Below are 22,329 nucleotides of genomic sequence, written 5' to 3'. Positions count from 1 at the left end.
AAGAGAATTGAGTCTAGCCTTTCAACTATGAAACTCCAAAACATGGGTTAAGAACACAGGCTGTGGAGTAAAACAGACCTGGCGTCAAGTCACTTCAATGGCTGAGGGACCTTGGACATCTCTTTGGATTTCAGTTTCTTTACCTGTAAATTGTTTTAGTCACTCAGTTGTGTCTGACTCTTTTGCGACCCCATGGACTGTAGCCCACCAGGCCCCTCTGTCCATGGGATTTCCCAGGCAAGAACACTGGAGTGGGTTGCCGTGTCCTTCTCCAGGGGATCTTCCTGACCCAGTAATTGAACCACATCTCCTAGATTGGAGGCAGATTATCTGTAAAAGGGAAGGGACATAGTAATAAATGCCTCACAAAGTAGTAGTGAGGATTTGATAAGATAAAGCGTATCAAGGGTTTGGCCAGGTGCCCGGTAGGTGATCAACAGGCAAAGGGTATGACCTATCACGGTTATCACACCACTGACTGCTCTGCTGCCGTCAGTACTTGTTTATATGACTTCATTTATCAGCAAACAGCAGACACATGCCTAAACTACTTGGACTAAATACCTCTACATGGGACCTCCACTAAGGTAACTTTTAGGAGGAGAAAACACTATAAAAGCAAAAGATGTGGAAAGAGCCTAAAATACCTGACAATAGGGATTAGTTCAATAAATTACAGTGTAATCATATACTGGAATATTGCATGGTTGTTAAAAACATTCTTCTGTGCTCATTTTGGCAGCTCTTTTACCAAGGGCAGAGCCATGCAGAGAAGGGCCTGCACAAGGATGACATGCATATCTGTAAAGCATTCTTCCTGAGAGAATACTGTTTTATTTTCTTTGTATCTAATGAGATGATGGATGTTAACTCATTGTGGTAATCATTTCACAATTCATACAAATCAAATTATGCTGTATACTTTAAACTTACACAGTACAGCTGTATGTCAAGTTATATGCCAATAAAACTTGGAAAAAACATTCTTTTTTAGAAATGCGTAATGAAAATAGGAAAGTCTCACAAGTAGAGTTAAGGAAGAAAAGAAAGATCCCTATTTAAAATACAAAATGGTAACAGGGGTTACCCCTGAATGGTGGGACTATGGATGATTTTTATTTATTTGTTTTTATTTTTGGCTGTGGTGGGTCTGCTGCTTGGGCTTTTCTCTAGTTGTGGCAAATGGGGGCTACTCTCTAGTTGCTGTGTGAGGGCATCTCATGGTGGCTTCTCTTGTGTGGACCATGCGCTCTAGGGCTCAGCTGCTCTGAGGCATATGGGATCCTTCCAGATCAGGGATTAAACCCGTTCTCCTGCATTGGCAGGAGGATTTTTTTTTTTTTTTTTTAACCACTGAGCCACCAGGGAAGCCCTGACTATGGAGGATTTTTATTTTCATATTCATACTTCTCTACATTTATTTTCCAGATTTTCCATAATAAAGAGATAGTAATGAAGGGAAAACACAATCAGCAGACAAATGTGCAAGACCATGAACACTGAGTCAGAAGTGGTGCTATCAACAAAATCACAGTATGGTATCCAGTTCAGATTAATGCACATTAAAAGCATGGTAAACGGCACTAGACCAATTCACAATCCTGAAAGATCTAGTATGAGGACAAACCTTTTTTTCGTTGGGAGACATTCTGAGTAGAAGTGAATGATAGCTGAAGAAAATATTTGTTTCAGGTGTGGAGAAAATATCGTACACTTTGCTTAGTGCCAGCCAGGAATTAGGAAGTCTTCCAGAGCCTTGGGCAAGCGCACAATAATGCTAAAGGTAAAATATTCCACAGGCTGAGATGGAATGATGACTCTCGCTACCACATAAGCAAACAAAGCATAAGGAACAGCAGTGAGGTAGGATGCTCCAGACTGAAAATCTGGTTATTACTTTTAGATCCTGGCAAACTGCAGGCTTTCCTAGGACCAAACTGACTTTATAAAAGCCTACCACAGCAGACGCATTGCCAAACCCTACAGAATCCAGCTCTAGCATGACTGGCTGCATGACCTTGGGCACATTCAGGTTTTTTCCCTATAAAGTCCTGATGAAACCTACCCTGCAGAGTTGAAAATGAGGCTATGAATATAAAGGACCTTGCACAGAACTTGGCTTATTGTAAATATCAAACTAATGAAAGATAGGACGAAATGTAAAACGACAAGCTTGAAATTGCAATAGTCAACTATTACGATAGTCAAACTGTTATTCCAGGAACAGCAGAAACTCAGGAGTTCCCTTTAACATGGAATACAAGTTAGTCCTCAGCTAGATTCTTCCTTCCAGACAGGCAGTTTGGTTTCTGCTTTTCTTCCCACACTTCTTCCTCAAACCTCATACGTCTTTTCTCCCTTTTACCCTCATCATCTCTGAGCCATTTCAGACCCAACAGGAGCCCCTGCACCCTTGCTCAAAGAGGGAAAGAAATATGACTATGAGTTTAGAATTAGTATGTGAGAACATGGAGAAGCAATTCTGGCCAAGACAGATAAACATCAAAAGTAGAGGCTTGATGCTCAATGTCACTAATTATCAGAGAAATGCAAATCAAAACTATCATGAGGTATCACCTCTCACTAGTCAGAATGGCCATCATCAAGTTGTCTACAAACAATAAATGCTGGAGAGTGTGTGGAGAAAAGGGAACCCATCTATACCACTAATGGGAACTAAAAAGAGAACCACTGTATGATCCAGCAATCCCGCTCCTGGGCAAACTCTCAGACAAAACCAGAATTCGAAAAGATACATTCACCCCAATGTTCATTGCAGCACTATTTACAATAGCCAAGACATGGAAGCAACCTAAATGTCCATCAACAAAGGAATGAACACAGAAGATGTGGTACATATATACAATGAAATATTACTCAGCCATAAAAAGAATAAAATAATGCCACCTGCAACACCATGGATGGATTTAAGTCAGAGTGAGAAAGACAAATACATGATATCACTTATATGTGGAATCTTAAAAAAAATGATACAAATGAGCTTATTTACAAAACAGAAACAGATTTATAGAATTCAAAAACAAACTTATGGTTACAAAGGGGAAATGTGGGGGTAGGGGACAGGGATAAATTAGGAGTTAGGGATTAACATATACACACGACTACATATAAAATAATCAACAAGGATCTACTATATAGCACAGGAGATTCTACTCAACATTCTATAACAACCTACATGGGAAAAGAATCTGAGAAAGAATGGATATATGTACATGTCTGACTGAATCACGCTGTCGTACACCTGAAACTGACACAGAACTGTAAATCAACTACACTCCTATATAAAAAAAAAAAATCAGAGGTCTAACAGTGCTATCAGATGGCTCAGATTTGTGATTTTCTATAATGGCAGAAAAATGCAAACTACTGAAATGTTCAATGATAGAAGGGTGATTGAATAAACACACATCCTTTTGACAAAACATTATATGAACCCATTATCTCTTAAAACTAGAGATAATGAAAAAGTTTAATGACAAGAAAAAAGGTCCTTATACCATGAGTTACTTTATATGGTTAAGAAAAAAGCAAGTTAAAAATAGTATGATTATAATTTTGTTTTTAAAAAGTACAAATGCAAGTATATATTAATAGTAAAAGAAAAGACTGCCCAAGTATATACCAAAATATTAATAAAAGTTTTTTGGTGATGGGAAGATGGGATTACAAGAATTTTTATTCCCTTTTCTGACTATGATGTTATATAATCAGGAAAAAAAAAAGCAAAATAGAAGGCACTTTAAAAAATAGGAGAAATGTCATTAAAAAATTCAACATAAGTACTTAATGATATAAAATATTTACAACATAAATATCCATTAATAGAAGACTGGTTATATAAAATAAATCACATCATGTTGAAATAATACTTAGTCAATTAAGATCATATTCTCTAACTGTGATATAACATTTCCCTTAAGCCATAATAGAACTTTCATCTAGCTAAGTGACAAAGGGAGGGGGAAAAGAAGAGATGAACAAGAAACAGCAGGTAAAACGCACGAAAAGACAAAAACAAAAGAAAATCCAATACAAAAAGCATTAAAAGAAATAAATAGAAATATTTAACTTTAGTAAAAGGTACAAAACCTTCAGGAGATGAAGAGGAACCTTTATATACCTAACTGTGCAGCTTGGAAATATGTGAAGCAAAGATCAATAGAGATGCAAGAGAAACTGGTCATCCACAGACCCTGGGGGTGGCAAGGGGGAAGTATAAATCCAAAGGTAAACAGATAACACAAAGATAAGGTTGGCAGACTGTGAGTAACCCCAAATTAGGCTCAGAGTGTTTAAGCTTCATAGACAGACCTAGAATAACACTGAAAGGAAATTATAAAATATTAACAGGGGTTGTTTGGGAGTGGAATCTTTCTCTTTCCTCTTTTCTGTATTTTTCCATAATGAACACCCACTTTTACAAGGGAAAAGAAATACAGTTCAAAGAGAACAGAGGGCTCAGTTGCTGTGTAGGGAACACAGCATCCCATAGCACGCCCGGGACTCAGCCCAAATGAGGCCACCAGCCATGCGGCTGTGACGGGGGAGGCGGCCTCGGCGAGCGACTGACCGGCCAAGGCAGCTCGCCTCCCGCCTTTCTCACTGCACACGAGGAGTGAGGGCACACACGCCCCCTCCAGAGCGGGGCAGTCCAGGGAGGGCATTTATAGGCACAGAGGGATCCGGATATCTGTGCTCCAGTCGACCAGCAGCGCTAACCTCCCCGGGCAGAAGCGGACGCAGCGCCATGCAGTCGGCGCTCCCTCTCCGACCTCCACAAATGCCGCCTTTGTGCTGGGGCCCAAGACCGGGGTCCACAGGGGCACGGGGCGGGGGTAGGGAGGAGGCCACAGAGAACAAGTCCTGCAGTGTCTTCCTGAACTGAGGCTCCAAGGACCACTTACGTTTGCGACACGGCCCTTAACCTTTTTGGAAGAGGCTGCCAGCCCCGAGCTCTCCTGACGCCCTCCTGGGAAGCCAGAGGGGGGCCTGCTCAGTGTTCTGTTCCTGTGCAGTCACTCAGTCGTGTCTGACTCTTCTCGACTCCATGGACTGCAGCACGCCAGGCTTCCCTATCCATCACCAGCTCCCAGAGTTTGTTCAAACTCATGTCCGTTGAGTCGGTGATGCCATCCAACCACTTCATCTTCTGCTGCCCTCTTCTCCTTCTGCCTTCAATCTTTCCCAGCATCAGGGTCTAAGTGTTCTACTACTGATTAAAGCATTGGGTTTGGGCCTAAGTCATCTCTTCTCCTACGATAAAAGGAATGTACCCTGAGAGGCCGAATGAGTATCTCTAAAGGCCAGGAGCCAGGGAGGGGCAAGGATACTGCCACAGAGAAGCAAGCTGCTCCATTCCAGCACTGTGCTGTTTTGGGAAGTTAGAGAAAAAGAACACACACATATGGGTAAGGAATGAATGACTGCCGAGAGGTTTGGAGCCGCCCTGTGGCTTCTTTTTCTGCCTCTCCCATTTTAGAAGGGGCATCAGGACCACCAGAGGCAGAATGAGGAAGGTTGTGAAGTTGGAACAATGAGTACTCCCTTCAGGGCCCCCTCCCCCATCCTCCCTGCTCCTCAGGCTACATCAACATCTATCCCGCTCTAGCTGGGGAAGGAAGCAATAAAGCCAGGAGGCAATTATTGGGATGCTAGGACTGAAAGTAATTCTGTAGAATTTGCACTGCATGTGCCAAGGTGACTTACAGGGAGATAGGTGGGGGCAAGATGGCATACTCCAAGCTTTGCAGACCATCCTGCAAATGAGGCTGTCTAACTCTGCATACAACCTCAGGGGCGTATTTCCATTTATTGACCCCACCAAAGACACACTCACAACATAAAGACACTGTCCAAGTTCTCTCTGTGTTTGTGGACATAACCATTATGAATCATTATTCTGTTTCTGTCTGGTTGTTTCTGCCCAATAAACAGAACCTGGGATTAGCTCTTTATCCTGGTATTTTAAACAAGTTAAGTTAAAAATTATTTTGCCAAAAAAAATCTTTGAGGTTTTAGAAACCAATAACCACATGTCAGATCCAGCCCCTCAAGTCTGGCCTCAGTCTGTTGGATTTCAGACATGGCTCGATTTCTCTTTGCCCCAGTGCTCTAGGTCAGGGCAAATTTGCAAAGTGATTAAATATTTCCTGCAGTGTTCCCTGTGTGGGATCTGTGTAGGGTAGAAATAAGAGAAAAAAATGAAAGGTTTCCTGGGGAGCCAAAGGAAAGATTTTGAAGGAATGACAATGGAAGATGCACTTTGGGTTGGGGCTGGGCTGCGGTGAGGAGGCATAGACAGCGCTCTCCCGGGAACCGTGAGCACAAATGTGGAGTCTGCAGGTCAGGCAAGCTGATGACGCTGAGGGAAGAGGCCAGGTGTTGGGAGGATAGCTGGGAGAAGTGGGGACATCAGTAGGTGAATGCTGACTGGCCACTTAGGTATGGCTCATAAGTGCCATGTGAGAACACAGGCCCAGCACTTCTAGGCGTTCCAATTCCTCAAAAGAAGCCAGAAGTTCAGACAGTTATGAGGACTGTTTTGATTTCTAAATGTGAGCTCAAAACAACATGCAGCTAAACAAAACACAACCGAGGGCCAGATGTGACCAGAAGGCAGCCCTATCTAGGATGTAAGTGGCATGAAGGTAGGGGGTAGAGCCCACCTAAACACTTGTGGCGTGAGCAAGGCCCTTCCTGGGGCACAGGGTGGACTGTCCTCGGAGAGACAAGGGGAAGAGATGGTGAGCAACATGGAGACTGTAATCAAGGGAGGAAGTAACTCCGGTGACCTTGAGCCACCACCACTGAGATGGAAAGGAAAGGGTGAAATGGCAATCGACAGGCTGAAGAATTTTTGAAAAGCAGAACTCAGTGAAAGACCAGATGTGCGGGGCTAGGGCGGTGATGAATCTTCCAGGGGAAGCCTGTGATGAACTTGGCCAGAGGGCTGAGAGACTGGTCACCAGGGAGAGAAGGTAAACACATTTTTCTTCATGAGCTTCAAAGCCCTTCATCTGGCTCCCCAGGATGACCTTATTTTTTTTTTTCCTCCTCTGTTCTCCCACAATGGGGATCAGGGGATAGCCAGGAGCCCAGAGGTTCCAGCACAGAGCCAAGCCTATAGCTAATGAGATGAGGTATTCATTCAGGAGAAATATTAGCAGAGCTAAGAGAGGAATGCGCAGGGCAGGGGACGAGCACTGAGGGTGGATAGGAAAGAGGAGGGAAGAGTTTCGGCTGCTTGGTGTGGCACCAAGGACAGGAGCAGGTGAGGGAGACTTCAACCAGCTCTCAAATCGTTGGTGTTCATAGCTTGGGACATGCCTTGGGTGCTGGCCCACAACTTTCTTAATGACTCAGAAAGTCAAGATAAAAAAATATCGCTAAGCAAAAGTATTCAGGACATGTAAGGAACTGAAGGACTCAAGTCTACTCAGCTGAACAAGGTGAGCCTTTTCATGATATGAAAAGGATTTTTCTCATACTGGGTGCCCAAGGCCTTTGGAGAAAGGAAAACAACAAAAAAAGCTCAATTTTCACTTTAAAAGATAAACTTTATCAGGAGTTTATGAACAAGAACTACAACTACCTGTTAACCAAAGAATTTTTACAGTAGCTAATATTTACACCTTAGCTGGTTAGGAAGTCAGTGATTACGAACCAAGGGCCAAGGAACCATGCTAGGTCCTCTAAATGTACTACCTCTTAAGTCTTTACAGTGATTCTCTAGAGGAGCTGGCAGCACCATCCCCAGTGTATCCACATGGAAAAACGCAAGACCTAGAGAGCTGTGGTGTGACCCGCTCAAGGGGATAAACTCTTTGAGGGACAGAGCCAAGGCCAGAAGTGAGATACATCTACTCCCAGGCCCTTTTCCTCAGTCAGGGAGCAACAAACATTTTCTCTAACGGGTCCAATAGTAAATATTTTTGGTGTTGTGGGCAATATGGTTGGGGTCACAACTACTTGACTCTGCCTTTGTAGGGTGACGGCAGCTACAGACAACACGTTGACATTTAGGCACGCCTGTGTAACTTCAGCTACAGACACTGCAATTTCCAATCATCTTCATGGGTTATGAAATATTCCTCTTTGGATTGTTTTTCCGCAGCCAATTTAAAAAGCAGAAATCATTCTCAGCTCCAGGGCCATAAGAAATGAGTGGGTGGACTGAGTTTCTCCTCACATGCTGCTAGGCTCTAAGCCACTCGTCAAAGCCACTAGGCTCTCTTGCCCTCCATCTGAGGTCAGGTGCTGGTCTCCTTGGGAGGCCCATAGATATTTTAGGACCAAACGGATACCTATGAAAGTACATCTGGATGGGGTCTCTGAAACAGAACTGTGAGCAAAGACCCAACAGAGATGATGCCTCCAGTTACACCTTGAAAGACTCTGTCTGACACCAACTTTAAAACATCTCTTTCTCTTTCAGTCTGATCACTTGCTCTCTTCTACTCAAATAATAAGCATTGATTCAGGTCAGACTGAAACCAGGGGAGGTTCTGGTTGGACAGAGGTGTCTCTTCCCACACAACAGGGTTTTTTTTGCAAACATGAGCCCACCGTGTCCTTACCTGCAGGGTTTGGCTGAAGCGCTTTAACGGCGTGGCCTTCACAGGTGGGATGAGGTTGGCAAGGGATGTGACTCTGGAAAGAGGTTTGACTCGTTTATTACTAGGCTCCTAGGGTTAAAAAAAAAAAAGAAGGAAACTGTCAAGGTCAATTCCAAAGAGAATGTAACTCCACCACACAGTCATGTCTCACTCCATGAGCTGCCGGCTGCATACCACTCTGTAGAATGGAAGTGGTAACCATCTCATTCCTGCTGTGTGAAGGTGTCTGGTGAGCCAGGGAAGGGTACATAGTCGGGGTGGTGGGGGGATGCGGTCAACAGAGGCAGTGTCTGAGCAGACAGCAAATAGGCAAATTCCTTCACCCCAACAGTGTCTGCCGGCTTTTAAATCAGAGGCTCCCACTTAGGAGAGTCACTCTCTCCAACCCCTTCTGCAGACAAAAGCTGCCTCTAATTTCCCATCCAATGACCTTGTTGGGCAGTTGTCTTTTGATGCTTCTGGTTTCATCTTTTTAGAAAACCTTTTCTCCACCTTGCCTGAAGCCACTGTCCAAATTTCTAATATGCAATGGCTTTTCTAAAGCACAGAGACTCACTCTTTCTTTTAGTACACCAAATTAAAAAAAAACATTTTAAAGAAGTTATTCTATTACTAGGCTGTTAAGAAAGCCTCTTTGTACCTACAGTATATTTGAAATGCACATATTAATACTTATAACAACTAGACAGCAAAAAGAAAATATACAAAGAGAAAACCCTACCATGAGCACTAGTTTTTATATTATACCTAGCCACAAGTTATGAAAATTATCACCACATAAAACATGTGCAAATCTGCAAGTTACCCCAAACCAAACTGATGGGTGGGGGAGCCTACCTAAACCAATGACTCTGCAGATTACAGTTACATAAATAAAAACAAGAGGCTGTGGATAAGAGAGAGATGACAGACAAAACACTTGACAAAGAGAACAGTTACCCTTGTCTTCCTAAGCTCCATCTGACCTGCAGGAGATGCTGGACAGCACATGAAGACACCAAATTTTGATGGAAAAAGCCACACTTGCCAGTGGTTGTTGTGAAACTCAACCATTTCCAGAGGGAGCCTCAAGGTGTTCATCTTTCTTTTTCAGCCATTGCCTTCAAAGTTTTGAGAGTTAAGATTCTCCAGAATATCCCTGCAAGGTGTTTTGAACATAGTAGGTGCTTGGAAAAATCTTGCCTGAATCTGGAGTTCTGCTGAGACACTCTCATGTCATTTTATGCCCTTGGCAGCCTTAGAAAACAGAAGATTCCTCTGAAACAGACCCAACCTTTCTGGCAAACAGAAAAAATCTAAAGGCTGTTTAAAAAGCACAAAACAATTGCACGATGTAGCCAGGAGTGACTTCATGGTTCCTCAAAGCAAGTACTTTTCCAAGACGGAGAATGCATCCGAGCTGCTGGGGACTTCTCCAGTCTCTTGGCATGCTGAGCTGAACAGACAGAAGGCAACTCTCCGAACACCAGGAAGGCTTAGTTCCAAAATGCAAAGGATGAATCTCTCAACACAAGAGATATCATATTATAACTACGTAAATGCTGAAGACAAAGTCCAATTGCCCCTCTGTTTCCAGGTGACAGTGCCCTTCAAGGATGCTCCCTGTCCAGTGCCTGGCTCCTGAGTATCTGTGCCCAGAGGAGGATTTTTAAAATATTTTTTTACGTCAGAACTGCACCACCAGCAGGCTTACTGAGTAGACACACACACACACACACACACACATGCACACACACGCACGCACAGTCTCTTGAGCATCCCCTGAATTTTCCTAAATGGCTCCTGCTTTGGCTGGAAATGCCAGAGTTTTGATATACCACCTTTGGTGGCACAAACTGCATTGCAGCAAGTGGGAAGAAGAGGGCTTTCCTAGGGGAGCAGGATGTAGTCTCATTTACTTCTGCCATGTACCTCAGAGCCTGTTGACTCCCAGGTCTCTGATTTATTAATGGTTAAAGCTCCCAGGTCACAGGTTCCATATCAAATTGGAGAGGTTGAAGGGCAAACGCCAACTGGGTTATCTTGCTTTAAAAAGACAGCAGGGAGCCTTGCATGCTTGGCGGGATGAGGGAAGATTCGGCTTTGTTTCACTTGCTGTGTCATTTTTCTAAGGCTCCGCTGACTCTGCTGCCCATTTTACATGAGCCGGTCAGCTGTGTGTTTTCTGCACTGCTGTAAGAGGAATGCACAGTGCAAATGTCGGCCCCTCTGCAGCTTGTGCCCAGTGTTGCTACATGAGATTGTAATTAAAACTCCTTTCCGAAGGCTTCACCCATTTGGAAGTAAACTCTGGGCTGTTCTCTGGCAATGTGACATTCCCAAGTAATGAAAAATCGAAACAGAAACCATTGCTGCACGATGTACTTGATCCCGCAAAGTGGGCAGGTGCAATTTCAAACCAGAACATTTACAGGTCATTAGATCTATGGAGAAGGCTTTATGCCTGACCCACAAGAGTGAAGTATGAATTATGGTGTTCTCCTTGAGGGCTTCAGTGAGAATAGGAGATTAAAAACATTCTTGGCCTAATTTGATTTTTCTTTTCCATTTACTCAGTATGTCTCCAGCTACATTTTACCGCTGTCTAAAAAGAGCCCTCAGGGAAAATGTTTCCAGATTCCAGTTAAATAGCTGTACTGAAAACCAGCAAATACAATTCCAGGGATGCTTTTAGGCTTTATAGAGAGATGACAGAACACAACCTGCAGAAGCTCCCTAATCCAACAACTCAGCTGCCAAATGAAGCTGGGCAAGGTTACTGCTAAACCCACTTTCAAGGGCAGACTATACCTTCACCCTGCAATTTTAACACAGAACAGGGGGGCATCTCACTAAAGAGGTTAAAAAAAAAAAAAAAAAGAAAAAAAGAAAAATGCAGTGTGGGCAGTATTTCTTGAATAACAGACTTGTTGCATGCTTTCCATATCTCACACCTTTTTTTTCTTATCTTATCGCACTGGCTAGGACTATCTGTATGTTGTTGATTACAAGCTGAGAGAGTGGGTACCACAGTCTAATTCCTAATTATTAAGTAATTATTATGAAGGTTTCATCATTAAGTATTATACTTGCTAAGCGCATGGAAGAGATACCCTTTATCAAGTAAGGCAGTTCCTTTCCATGCTAAGTTTGCTGTGAATTTTTATCATGAATGAGTACTGACTTTTATCAAATATTTTCTCTTTATCTTTCTAGAGGACAAGGAAGGGGGGAAAAAAGAAGGAAGAGGGTGGGAAGAAGGGAAGGAGAGGATGAAGAAAGACATACAGGTCATATTTTTCATACAGGAATTGATTCAGCAATTTTAAAAGTCTCTTGTGCTTGAATTGCAAAGAAAAGAGAACAAATCACTGCATGTAATTTTATTTTTAATGTGAGATTTCATTAAATATATTTTAATAATCCTTCCCTAGGGGATACAGTTTTTGTCCTTTCCTCATTTTTCCCTCTAAGAGATAAAAGCCAAAGCACAACATATGCAATGTAAGAAAATGCCTATCATATCAATATAAATTGGCACTATTTTTATTCCTCCAAAAAAAGGTTCCATTCCAACAGACACAGCATACAGGAAACCACTCATTCTCCCTACACCTCATTTTTGCGGCCAGAGTGGGGTTGGAGAACAGTGGAAGGGTCTTCCACATCACCTCTGAAGCTTCCCTGACACTCTGGTTTTACTGAGTCACAAACATGGCCCAGGAGGGGCCAGATATGCAGCCTTTAATGTAAAACTGACCACTCCTCTGCAGGGCAACACTGCCCTTGGATGCTCTAGCTCTGGCCAGGAGCTAGGGAGAGGTGAGAAACAACTATGCTAGCAGGTGCTTCTGTCCATGAGTTGATGGAGTAATTTTTTATTTTTTTAATGTCTTTCAAATGTTTAGAAACACCAGGAATCCTTTCTGGGGCTCCATCTGTAAGACAGGAGATGTGCTGGGAATTGCACACCCAGGCATCATGTGTCACCCACCCTGAACCCTCTAGGAGGCTTTCATCATCCTCATGTTTTAAACAGGAAGTTTTGATCTGTGAGTGATGGAAAAGCTCTAGTAGTATTAACTAAGAATAATGAGTGCATAGTCATTGCAGGGACTCTTCTCTATGCTTTACAGATAATTAGTAATTTATTTCTCCTAACATCTCTGCAAAAGTGAAAGTCATTCAGTTATATCTGACTCTTTGAGACCCCATGGACTGTCCATGGAATTCTCCAGGCCAGAATACTAGAGTGGGCAGCCTTTCCCTTCTCCAGGGGATCTTCCCAACCCAGGGGTTGAACCCAGGTCTCCTGTATGGCAGGCAGATTCTTTACCAGCTGAGTCACAATGGAAGCCCAAGAACACTGGAGAGGGTAGCCTATCCCTTCTCCAGGGGATCTTCCTGACCCAGGAATCAAACCGGAGTCTCCTGCACTGCAGGCGGATTCTTTACCAACTGAGCTATCAGGGAAGCCCAACATCTCTGCAAGGTAGCCACTATTGTGATTATCATTTTAAAGACAGGGAAAGCAAAAAAATAAATAAATAAATAAAAAATAAAGACAGGGAAAGCTAAAAAAAAAAAAACGATGGCTAGGATTTAAATGTAGGCAGGCTGGCTCCAGAGCCCATGCCCTACTTTAGGGTTTGGTGATGTTTTTCAGTGAGGGGACAGATGGCTAAACGTTTCAGACTTTGAGGGCTGTCTAGCCTCTGTCACAGCTATTCATCTCTACCATCAGCCATAAACAGTATGCAAATAAGTGAATGTGGCTGTGTTCCATTAAGCTTTCATTTATAGACACTAAAATTCAAATTTCATATAATTTTCACATGTCCCCAAGTATTATCCTTCTGCCTTTTTCAACCATTAAAAAATAGAGAAACCGTTCTTGAGGGCCTGAGGCCCCCTCTTTTCCCCCCTGTTCATTAGAAAAAGGAATATGAGTTTTGTTGGAGATTCTCCAATTTTCAATCAAGTATTTTTCTCAGTAGAGGACACTACAGAAGATTCTAGAATTTTTTAAAAAAATTAATTGGAGGCTAATTACTTTACAATATTGTGGTGGTTTTTGCCATACATTCACATGAATCAGCCATGGGTGTACATGTGTTCCCCATCCTGACCGTCCCTCCCACCTCCCTCCCCACCCCATCCCTCAGGGTCATCCCAGTGTACCAGCCCTGAGCACCCTGCCTCATGCATCGAACCTGGACTGGCGCTCTATTTCACATATGATAATATACATGATTCAATCCTAATCTCTCAAATCATCCCACCCTCGCCTTCTCCCACAGAGTCCAACAGACTGTTCTTTACATCTGTGTCTCTTTTGCTGTTTTGTATATAGGGTCATCATTACCATCTTTCTAAATTCCATATATATGTGTTAATATACCGTGTTGGTGTTTTTCTTTCTGACTTACTTCGCTTTGTATAATAGGCTCCAGTTTCATCCACCTCATTAGAACTGATTCAAATGTATTCTTTTTAATGGCTGAGTAATATTCCATGGTGTATATGTACCACAGCTTTCTTATCCATTCATCTGCCGATGGACATCTAGGTGCTTCCATGTCCAGCTATTATAGACAGTGCTGCGATGAACATTGGGGTACACATGTCTCTTTCAATTCTGGTTCCCTCGGTGTGTATGCCCAGGAGTGGGATTGCTGGGTCATATGGCAGTTCTATTTCCAGTTTTTTAAGGAATCTCCACACTGTTCTCCATAGTGGCTGTACTAGTTTGCATTTCTACCAACAGTGCAAGAGGGTTCCCTTTTCTCCACACCCTCTCCAACATTTATTGTTTATAGACTTTGTGAAAGCAGCCATTCTGACCAGCATGAGATGGTACCCGTTGTGGTTTTGATTTGCATTTCTCTGATAATGAGTGATGTTGAGCATCTTTTTGTGTGTTTGTTAGCCATTTGTATGTAGAAGATTCTAGAAAATTAATTTCCAAAATACTGTTTTCTAACAGTATCTTTAGTACACCAGGCAACATTTACAATGTTTTGATCCTGAGCTCTACCTCCAAGTACTACTGAGTTAAAAATCAGGGTTAGAAATCTGATTCTTTAAAAAAAAAAACAACTGATTTTTTTAAGATGGGGGGGCAATACTATGTCATGCCACTGAAACAAATAGCTTAAGGGCCATTGGAAGTGGACTGTATTTGGTGCAGGGGCCAGAGCTGGTTGACCACTGCCCTGTACCACTGCTGGCTTCATATGGGTCCTGTCCTGGGCCAGTGGTCTTCAGCCTCAGCCTTCTGCTGAGACATACCCAGAGATGACACTCCCAAGCAGGGCGTCTCTCACAGGCACAGTCAGTCTTCAGGCTCTGCCAGACAGCACTGGCTCGATCTGTACCCCTTCCTTGCAGCTGGGGACCCAGGGTCCCCAGGGAAGCAGAGGGTATCTCTGACTCACCTTTTCTGTGACTGAACACTATCCTACTACATTTTATCCTCTTAGCTTTCCAAACAAATTATCCTGAACATAACACAAACTTTCCTGGACCATTAATACCATGAAATAAGGGACATAAAATGTTATGATGCTTGGGATCTGCTTCAAAGTGATATGGGGCCAGGGAAAGGGTCTGTGTAGGAAATGGCATAGATTCCAGGTTTTGTTGTAGAGTTCAGTCACTCAGTTGTGTCTGACTCTTTGTGTGGCAACTGGCAAATCTAGGGGCCAACCCTAGACTGGCGAAGGGCATAGTATGCTCAGTCCTGCCTCTGGTGCCTGGTCAAAATGCCCCATAATACAAAGATTGACTTCAGTGGACAGAAAACAGTTTTGCAGATGTACTAGGGAATGCTGACCCGGAGCAGACAGGTGCCATCTGAGATTTTTACTTTACTTGTTAGTGAGGGTCTGTCTAGTGAGAAAGTATACTGAGGAGGCAGACATCATCTAGAACTGGACGTAAGTAGAAGAAACCTGGTAAAATGAAAAAAAAAAAAAAATCCCACTACGGAATTTAAACTCTCAACTGCTACAGGCCAGAATAGAGACAGATCCAGGAGGCTGGGAAACTGGGAACTGAGAAAGATACCTTGGAACATTTAAACTTAAAGGTAGGACGCCCCATGGAGAGGCACCAACATGGCTGTCAAGATTCCGTGAAGTCTGTTTGATTACTGACTGGGCTACTATTTGTTCTCATCAAGAAACCCATCGACTTGCATGAAACAGGGCTCTCAAAGCCCAGAGGGACGGGATGGGGAGGGAGGAGGGAAGGGGGTTCGGGATGGGGGACACATGTACACCCGTGGCTGGTTCATGTCAATGTATGGCAAAAACCACCATGATATTGTAAAGTAATTAGCCTCCAATTAAAATAAACAAATTGATTTTAAAAAGAAAAAAAGGAAAGAAAAGAAATCCATCAACTGGCTCCCGATCACTCAGCTCCACAACGTAAAACAATCTGATAGAATTCAACTCTGATTTGTCTTAGAAATATAGAGAGAAAACAGGGGTCATTCAAGATCAGGCTGCCCATCAGAAGAGACCTCTGTTCCACTGTATTGGTTTTAATTTGTGAAGGTGCTTTCCTTTCCCTACAACTGCCTCCTGAATCCACTCTTTTCTTTCATACAATAGCCCAGTCTTCCACTAAGAAGGCTGAGGGCTCCCCTCCTTGCTGATCATCAGTTCCACTCGTTACAGTTGTCTCGACTTGACCACCGCTTTCCTTGTGGTTTACATTGTTTTACAGTTAATACCCAATATTCTCACCCTTCAAAACTTCTAGGTCACCACAAATATTCTTCTGTTCTCACTTCTTATGACACCTCCTGTTGCCAAGGCCGTCCCACCCTTTCGTTTTATTTTGTCATCAAATCAGCATAGGAAGAGGCAAGGAAGAATGACCCTGCAGGAGTCAGAGGGAGCATGGCCCTACCAACACTGTGAGTTTTGACTTCCAGTCTGCAGAACTGTAAGAAATAAATCTCCATTGTTCTAAGCCTGCCTGCTTGTGATACCCTGTTACAGCAGCCACGCGGAAGGTATTTGCTGGAAAATTTCCTCCATGGTAAAGTTACTACTATTGCCTTTGTAATTATTACACAGAAATGGAAGAGATACTTTGGGACCATGTGCATCCTTTGAAGCTCAGTTCTGCGAGTGTTCACCCAGCAATATGCAAAGTGGTTTCACTCAAGTGTACAAGATGTCACCCTTGAGGGGATGTCTCCTGGCTGAACAGGGAAAACCAGAAGGCTGATCCAGGCAGAGCACCCGAGAGAGTCAGCCCTGGGGGAGTGGGCAAGGAGGGGGGCAGGCGATGTGGCCAGCAGGAAGGGCACAGTGGACCACAGGGGTGTGCAGGGCACAGAGGCACCGATGAGGAGGCCTTCACAGAGCTGAGTGAAAGGGGCGGGGCTGTAGGAATGCGACAGGGAGCTTCTTCGGAGCCTGCAAGGGACTTCATCTTATTTCTTCCAAAATAGGAAAAGACAGTAATGAAATAATGGTTTCTGACTCCAAAATTTCCATTAAAAATTTTTGTTGCTGTTGTTATGTTTTCTTTTCCCTGGCATGAAGCTAACTGACCTGGTATCATTTGTTACCAAAAGTTAAAAGGCAAATAATGAGGGCCAAATTCCAACGGAAACCTGGCTTCATTGATTAGGCCAAATGCATTTCAGAATTATTGGTTGCTAACCCACAAGGTAAGCAAAAAGTCTTCAGACAAGGAACTATAATTTTCCCTTAGAGACAATTATCGATGATTTCAACAGATGGACCACAGGCTTTGTGGACACTGACAAACTACCAGGAACAGCTCTAGGAAGAACTCCTGACACCTCCTTCCCGGCTAATTGCAAAGGTGGAGGCCACACCCTTGTGCTTATCTTGTCCAGGTGCAAGTCTAGTTGCCTCACGCTGTGCATTAATGAAGATTACAATTCCCTTTTGATGAAACGGCCCAACTCTCTCTGCATCAGATGCTACAAGGAAAGCACCCTAATTTCCTTCTTTAAAAGAAAAAAAAAAAAGTGGTCTTTTTCGTTGTTGTTGTTACTAGGAACTAAGCCTGCATAAATGAAATCTACAGGACACTCTCAGTTAGCTTAGTCTTACGGCCAAGTTGTAGACAGGGTGTTGCTGCATTTAGGATCTGATAATTTCTCTTGTCTTCCCTCATGGAAATGCTAAAAAGCACATGATGGAGACATCAGAAGATGGTCTGGGCAAATTCACGAACTGAACCATTGACTCTCAGGGCTGTAAAACTGAACACATTGAGGATGGGGAGATGGTCCTTATTCCCTGTATGTCAAGTCAGTCAACACCTTGACTTCTGCTTGAGCCAGTCAGCACCTACAGCCTCTGGCCAAGGTCAGGCTGTGAAGTGGTTTGCTTTTAGGGGAACCATGCTTAAGGCAGAAGCCTGAGAGGGGGACGCTGGACTGAATTCTCAGACACTGCTGACATAAGCCTCTGAAAGTATGCTCAGTTCCAGCCCCAAACACAGCTCCCATCAAATGCAAGTAAAAAAATGAGAAGAGAAAGAAGTCCCAGTTTATGACAATTTATGTGGTCATCCTGGCTTCATTTCCTCCAGGCTTCCCCTGCTTCCTTCAAGTTCAAAACACACACTGGCAAAAACACTATCACTCTTGAATGTTCGTATAAACTTAATGGCAGAATGAAAGAAAGGAGAGTGTGCGGCGCGTTAGATGGATTTCATCCAGAGTACCTTGCAGGAACAATTAATTTTACTGCAGACTCTGAGAGGGTTAATGTTCCTGGCACACCACTTCATTTCTGAGAGAAGACCTCAAGCAAGTTATCTGTATCCCTCCCATTATTGTTGAATGTTTGCCCCCACACTGGAAAAGCAGCCTGTTCTTCTCTGCAATGGGGCTATTAATTTTTTTCTAAATGATGGTCTATGGGATAAAGAAAAAGAAAACCAAAACAACATCTTGGAAAATAATTTAGTAAAATACGGACTCTCCAAGAGCTGAGGCGGGCAGCAGCCTAGGTTACGAACAAAGTCTCTTAGCAGTGCCAGTAAAATAAAACAGAACCACTGTTTCAGACACCCTATTTTTGGCTAAGGTTTCACTCCTCAATTACTTTCAAAGTTATTCGTTTCAGTCAACATTATAAGGGTAAGTCAACATTTGTCCTGGCAGCAAGCCCAATTTTGTTATTTTATTAGTCTGCTACTAGTTAAATTGGCCCATGATTAAACACATCTAATAAATAGCCCCAGAAGATTGGAGTTTAGCAGAAAACCACATTCAAGTTCTCTTACACAGGATGTTACTATTATTTAACCTTGGGCAGAAGGAGACATGCACACCTTCACCTCGATAGGTTTTTTAAGCAAACGCCAGCCCACTGCCTGAAACTCATTTTGGTCATGCCCAGACATGGCACTGCAGACCTTCAGAGAAAGAGGAAGCTAAATATTTAGCTCTGTCTGTGGTCCCTGGCTCAACATATGCCTTCTGATCATCAAGCAAAGCCCTGACTCTGTCAAGGAGAAAGGGCCAGATGTTTAGAGCTGAAGCACTTTACGAGTCTGACCTGGAACAGCCTGAGAGCCGCCGGCAGACTTGAGCCTCTGTGGCCCTTACGGGGAAGCAAACCTTAGGCACAGATGTTTTCTCTTGATTGGCGTCAGGTTATGTCTTTTTGCCAAGCAGGCCGCAGAAGAAGTGTTCCCACACGTCTGGAAAATGGGGTCAGAGTCTCACATTACTGGTAGATGCCAACAAGTCCCCCGGAGGTGACATGGTGACCTAATTACAGCCACAGGCCTGGAGGAAGGGCTCTGTGGTTCTGGGGTTTAAGTCAGTTGTTTCCTACTGACTTCTTGGAAGCCGTGGGGTGGGATATAAACTCTGTATTTGTTTATCTCTGTAAAAGGGATTCCCTGGCTTCCCCTTGGGCTGGGTTGAAGGTGTAGGGGGAGAAGAATGCACCGGGGATGCCAGCTCTGCTTCAGGGTTTGGAAACGGGTGTGTACAGACCTCAAGGGCACTTTAAGGACACTGGCTGAGGCTTCCTCCGTGTTTGAAGCATGAGCAGAAAGCCTCTGCTGCAAGTGACAAAGTTCTTATCACTCTGACGCCCTAAATGATTCTTTGCAAAGGTTCCAAGGATGAAATATGAACCAACCTTTCTGGTCAGAGGACAGTGCCCTGTGAACTCCATACCTTCTGACTTCAGGCCAACAGTGTCACTTCCACAGGCTAGGTCTCACGCCCTGTGAAGTGGGGGGGACTCTCCCACCAACCCACAAGGTTGTGCTCTCATTCATTCCCTGTAGCACTGGCCTCTTCCTGCCCAGGGACAGAGCTGCCACTCCAGCTCACTGCCCCAGTCTCACCAGTGACATGCCCTGCTCTCTGAGGGACTCGGGCTGCTACGAGACCACATTTTGAGTCCACATTCTTGCCTTCCCTTTCCTCCGGCAGTTTCATCATCTGCTTAGTCCAGCCCTGACTGGACACAGCAAAACTGGGAGTGGTTTGGCAAGATCCAAGGCTACATCCAAGTAGGAAAAAAAACATCAGCCGTGGAATCCTAAGATAAGAGCCTGAGGGGCTGAAGGGCATCCAAGTAGGGTGGGTCGTGAAGTCTACAAGGAACTCTGCCCAGCCTACCCCTCCCCAGCCCACACTGCTGAACTGTGGGCTAGAACAGCTGGTTTCCAATCTTGCCTGATCCCAGTACTATCTGGGATGAGGCAATGATAGGAATTCCGGGTGTTCAAGCCGTGTCGGAGGTGCGAGGTAGAACTCCCAAAAACAACATGCTTCTTTTGGCTTCCAGAAAGCACCAGGCACAGATCCACTGACCTGTTGTCTCTCTCTCTCATCCTCCTGTCATCCCTTGAATCTCAGCATTATCTTAGCTTCCCAGAAGAGGAAAAAGAAGCACAGAGATGGAAAAGGATGCACAGATCGCAATCTCAGTGTCCCAAAGGAAGCACAGCGTGTTCCAGCCGAATCTGAGATGAGCAAACACGTCACAGGCAAGCAACGCTGACAGCCGAGTCTGCCATCTGACTGAAGACGAGGTTGGGGTGAGGGACCCCAGATTCAGCTGCTAGGTGAAACCTAAAAGGAACATCCAACCAAGGGCCCTGGGTCTGCAGGAAAAGAACGTGGACCCCCTCCTCTCTCTGCCTGGTCAGTTTCTGTTCTGGATGGGAAGCGATTGGGAGCAGTTTGCAAGCCTCACAGAGGTGTGACTTCCAGAGAGAAACATAAGATGCAGTTACTGAGCTCCCTGGTAACCCTCCGCTGTCCCTCCGAGCACAATTTATCCCTTCAAACCATTTGGTCCATGCGCATCCTAGGCGGCACATGCCTCCACTTGGAACCGGGGAACACCGCACTTGGGTGTTACAGAACAGGCCGCTCTCTACTGAGAGCACTGAAACCCGATCCTTCAAAGTGGACGCCACACAGACACCAGGGAGTGGCTGAAATTGGGAAAATCGTTTTTTTTCTTAAAATTGAAAACTTTCCTGCTTTGGCTTTCAGCTGACATCTTACCACCCACCAAGCAATGGTTTATAGGAAAATAAGGTCCAGGAAACTGTGAGGTAGGTAAGCTATAATGGATTTGTACAGCCTCGCCATTGCTCCCACACTCCCCAAGTGGGCAGATGAATAGCTTCCCAATGTTATTTCTTAGGAGGTGTATGTGTGTGTGTGTGTTGGTGCACACATGCAGAACACAAGACTGAACTTTGCTTGAGAGTTTTCCTTCTGTGACACGTTTTTAATGACAGGAATGAAATCATGCCCACTAACAATGTATTTTTCCAAAGGCTCATAACAAACCCTGGCTCCCACTGCTGCACACTTGCAACCTTGAAACACAGTGATTATGTGTTATTTCTAACTCTCAGCAATTAATATGCAACCAGATGTATCATTATCTACAGTCTATTAAAATTCAGAAGACTGTGCATTTGAAAAAGCCTGCATCACACTGACAAAAGAGGCAGAAACCTCAGAGCCCCAGCCCTGTTCCCCAGTCACACAGGGTTCATTTCAATTACAAAGACACAAGAAGGCAAATGAATAAAAAAGGGCAGCTGACTTAAAAGAAGTAAATACAAATCTGTGATTTGGTTGTTTCGTTTTGCCACTGGAGATTCAGTGGTAAGGGGTGCCAGTAAAAGTTTCCAGGAAAGACAAGGGCAGTTTTGTGGTAAAAGAAAAATGTTCTTTATTCCTGAAGTCAAGTGCTCCTGTGGCAGAAAGGGGCAAAGTTCCCATGAGCTTGCCAGCACTGGCCAGCTCTAGAGGGAAGGGCTCCTCCGGGAGACTGGTGAGGGTCTAACCTGACAGATTCCCCCCAGTCCCCAAGCACCCCCAGGGATGAGGGGAAGGCCCATTCACCAGAAGGTGCTCCCTCCTTCTGCCCCATCACTTAGGGGTCAGGCTCTGGACCACTCCAGAATTTACAAAGCAGGTCTGTGCAGAAGGGTGGCAAGGGGCTGCCCCGGCCCAGCAAAGGCCCCAGAAATGTGGCTACATAAACTACATGCTGCCAGGGCCCTGACCGACCTATTGAGTTAGCTCAGTCACTCTTTGTGAGCGTCTAGCAAATTTCTAGAAACAGGGAAGTAGGTCGTTCCACCCCGACCCAGATGTAATTCTCTTCTGATTTTGTCAAGAGGAGAAGGAGAGGAAGAGGGTGGGAGGATTGCAAAATGG

At 44.2% G+C, this 22,329-nt stretch overlaps 1 protein-coding gene across 4 annotated transcripts in view; it reads right to left on the bottom strand.

The window, feature by feature from the left end:
• The window catches only part of ARHGEF3 (Rho guanine nucleotide exchange factor 3), a 305,270-nt gene that overhangs the window by 33,834 nt on the left and 249,107 nt on the right, over positions 1-22,329 (bottom strand). For all 4 annotated transcript variants that reach the window (XM_061128326.1, XM_061128327.1, XM_061128328.1 and 1 more), the window contains one exon: positions 8,598-8,705. In XM_061128326.1, the coding sequence (XP_060984309.1) occupies positions 8,598-8,705 (108 nt within the window). The remainder of the gene's footprint in view (positions 1-8,597; positions 8,706-22,329) is intronic.

This window comes from Dama dama, chromosome 24 (assembly GCF_033118175.1).
Source record: "Dama dama isolate Ldn47 chromosome 24, ASM3311817v1, whole genome shotgun sequence".
NCBI classification, from domain to species: Eukaryota; Metazoa; Chordata; class Mammalia; order Artiodactyla; family Cervidae; genus Dama; species Dama dama.
The sequence above is the reverse complement of the archived record's forward strand: the minus strand, read 5'-3'. Positions and strand labels throughout refer to the sequence as shown.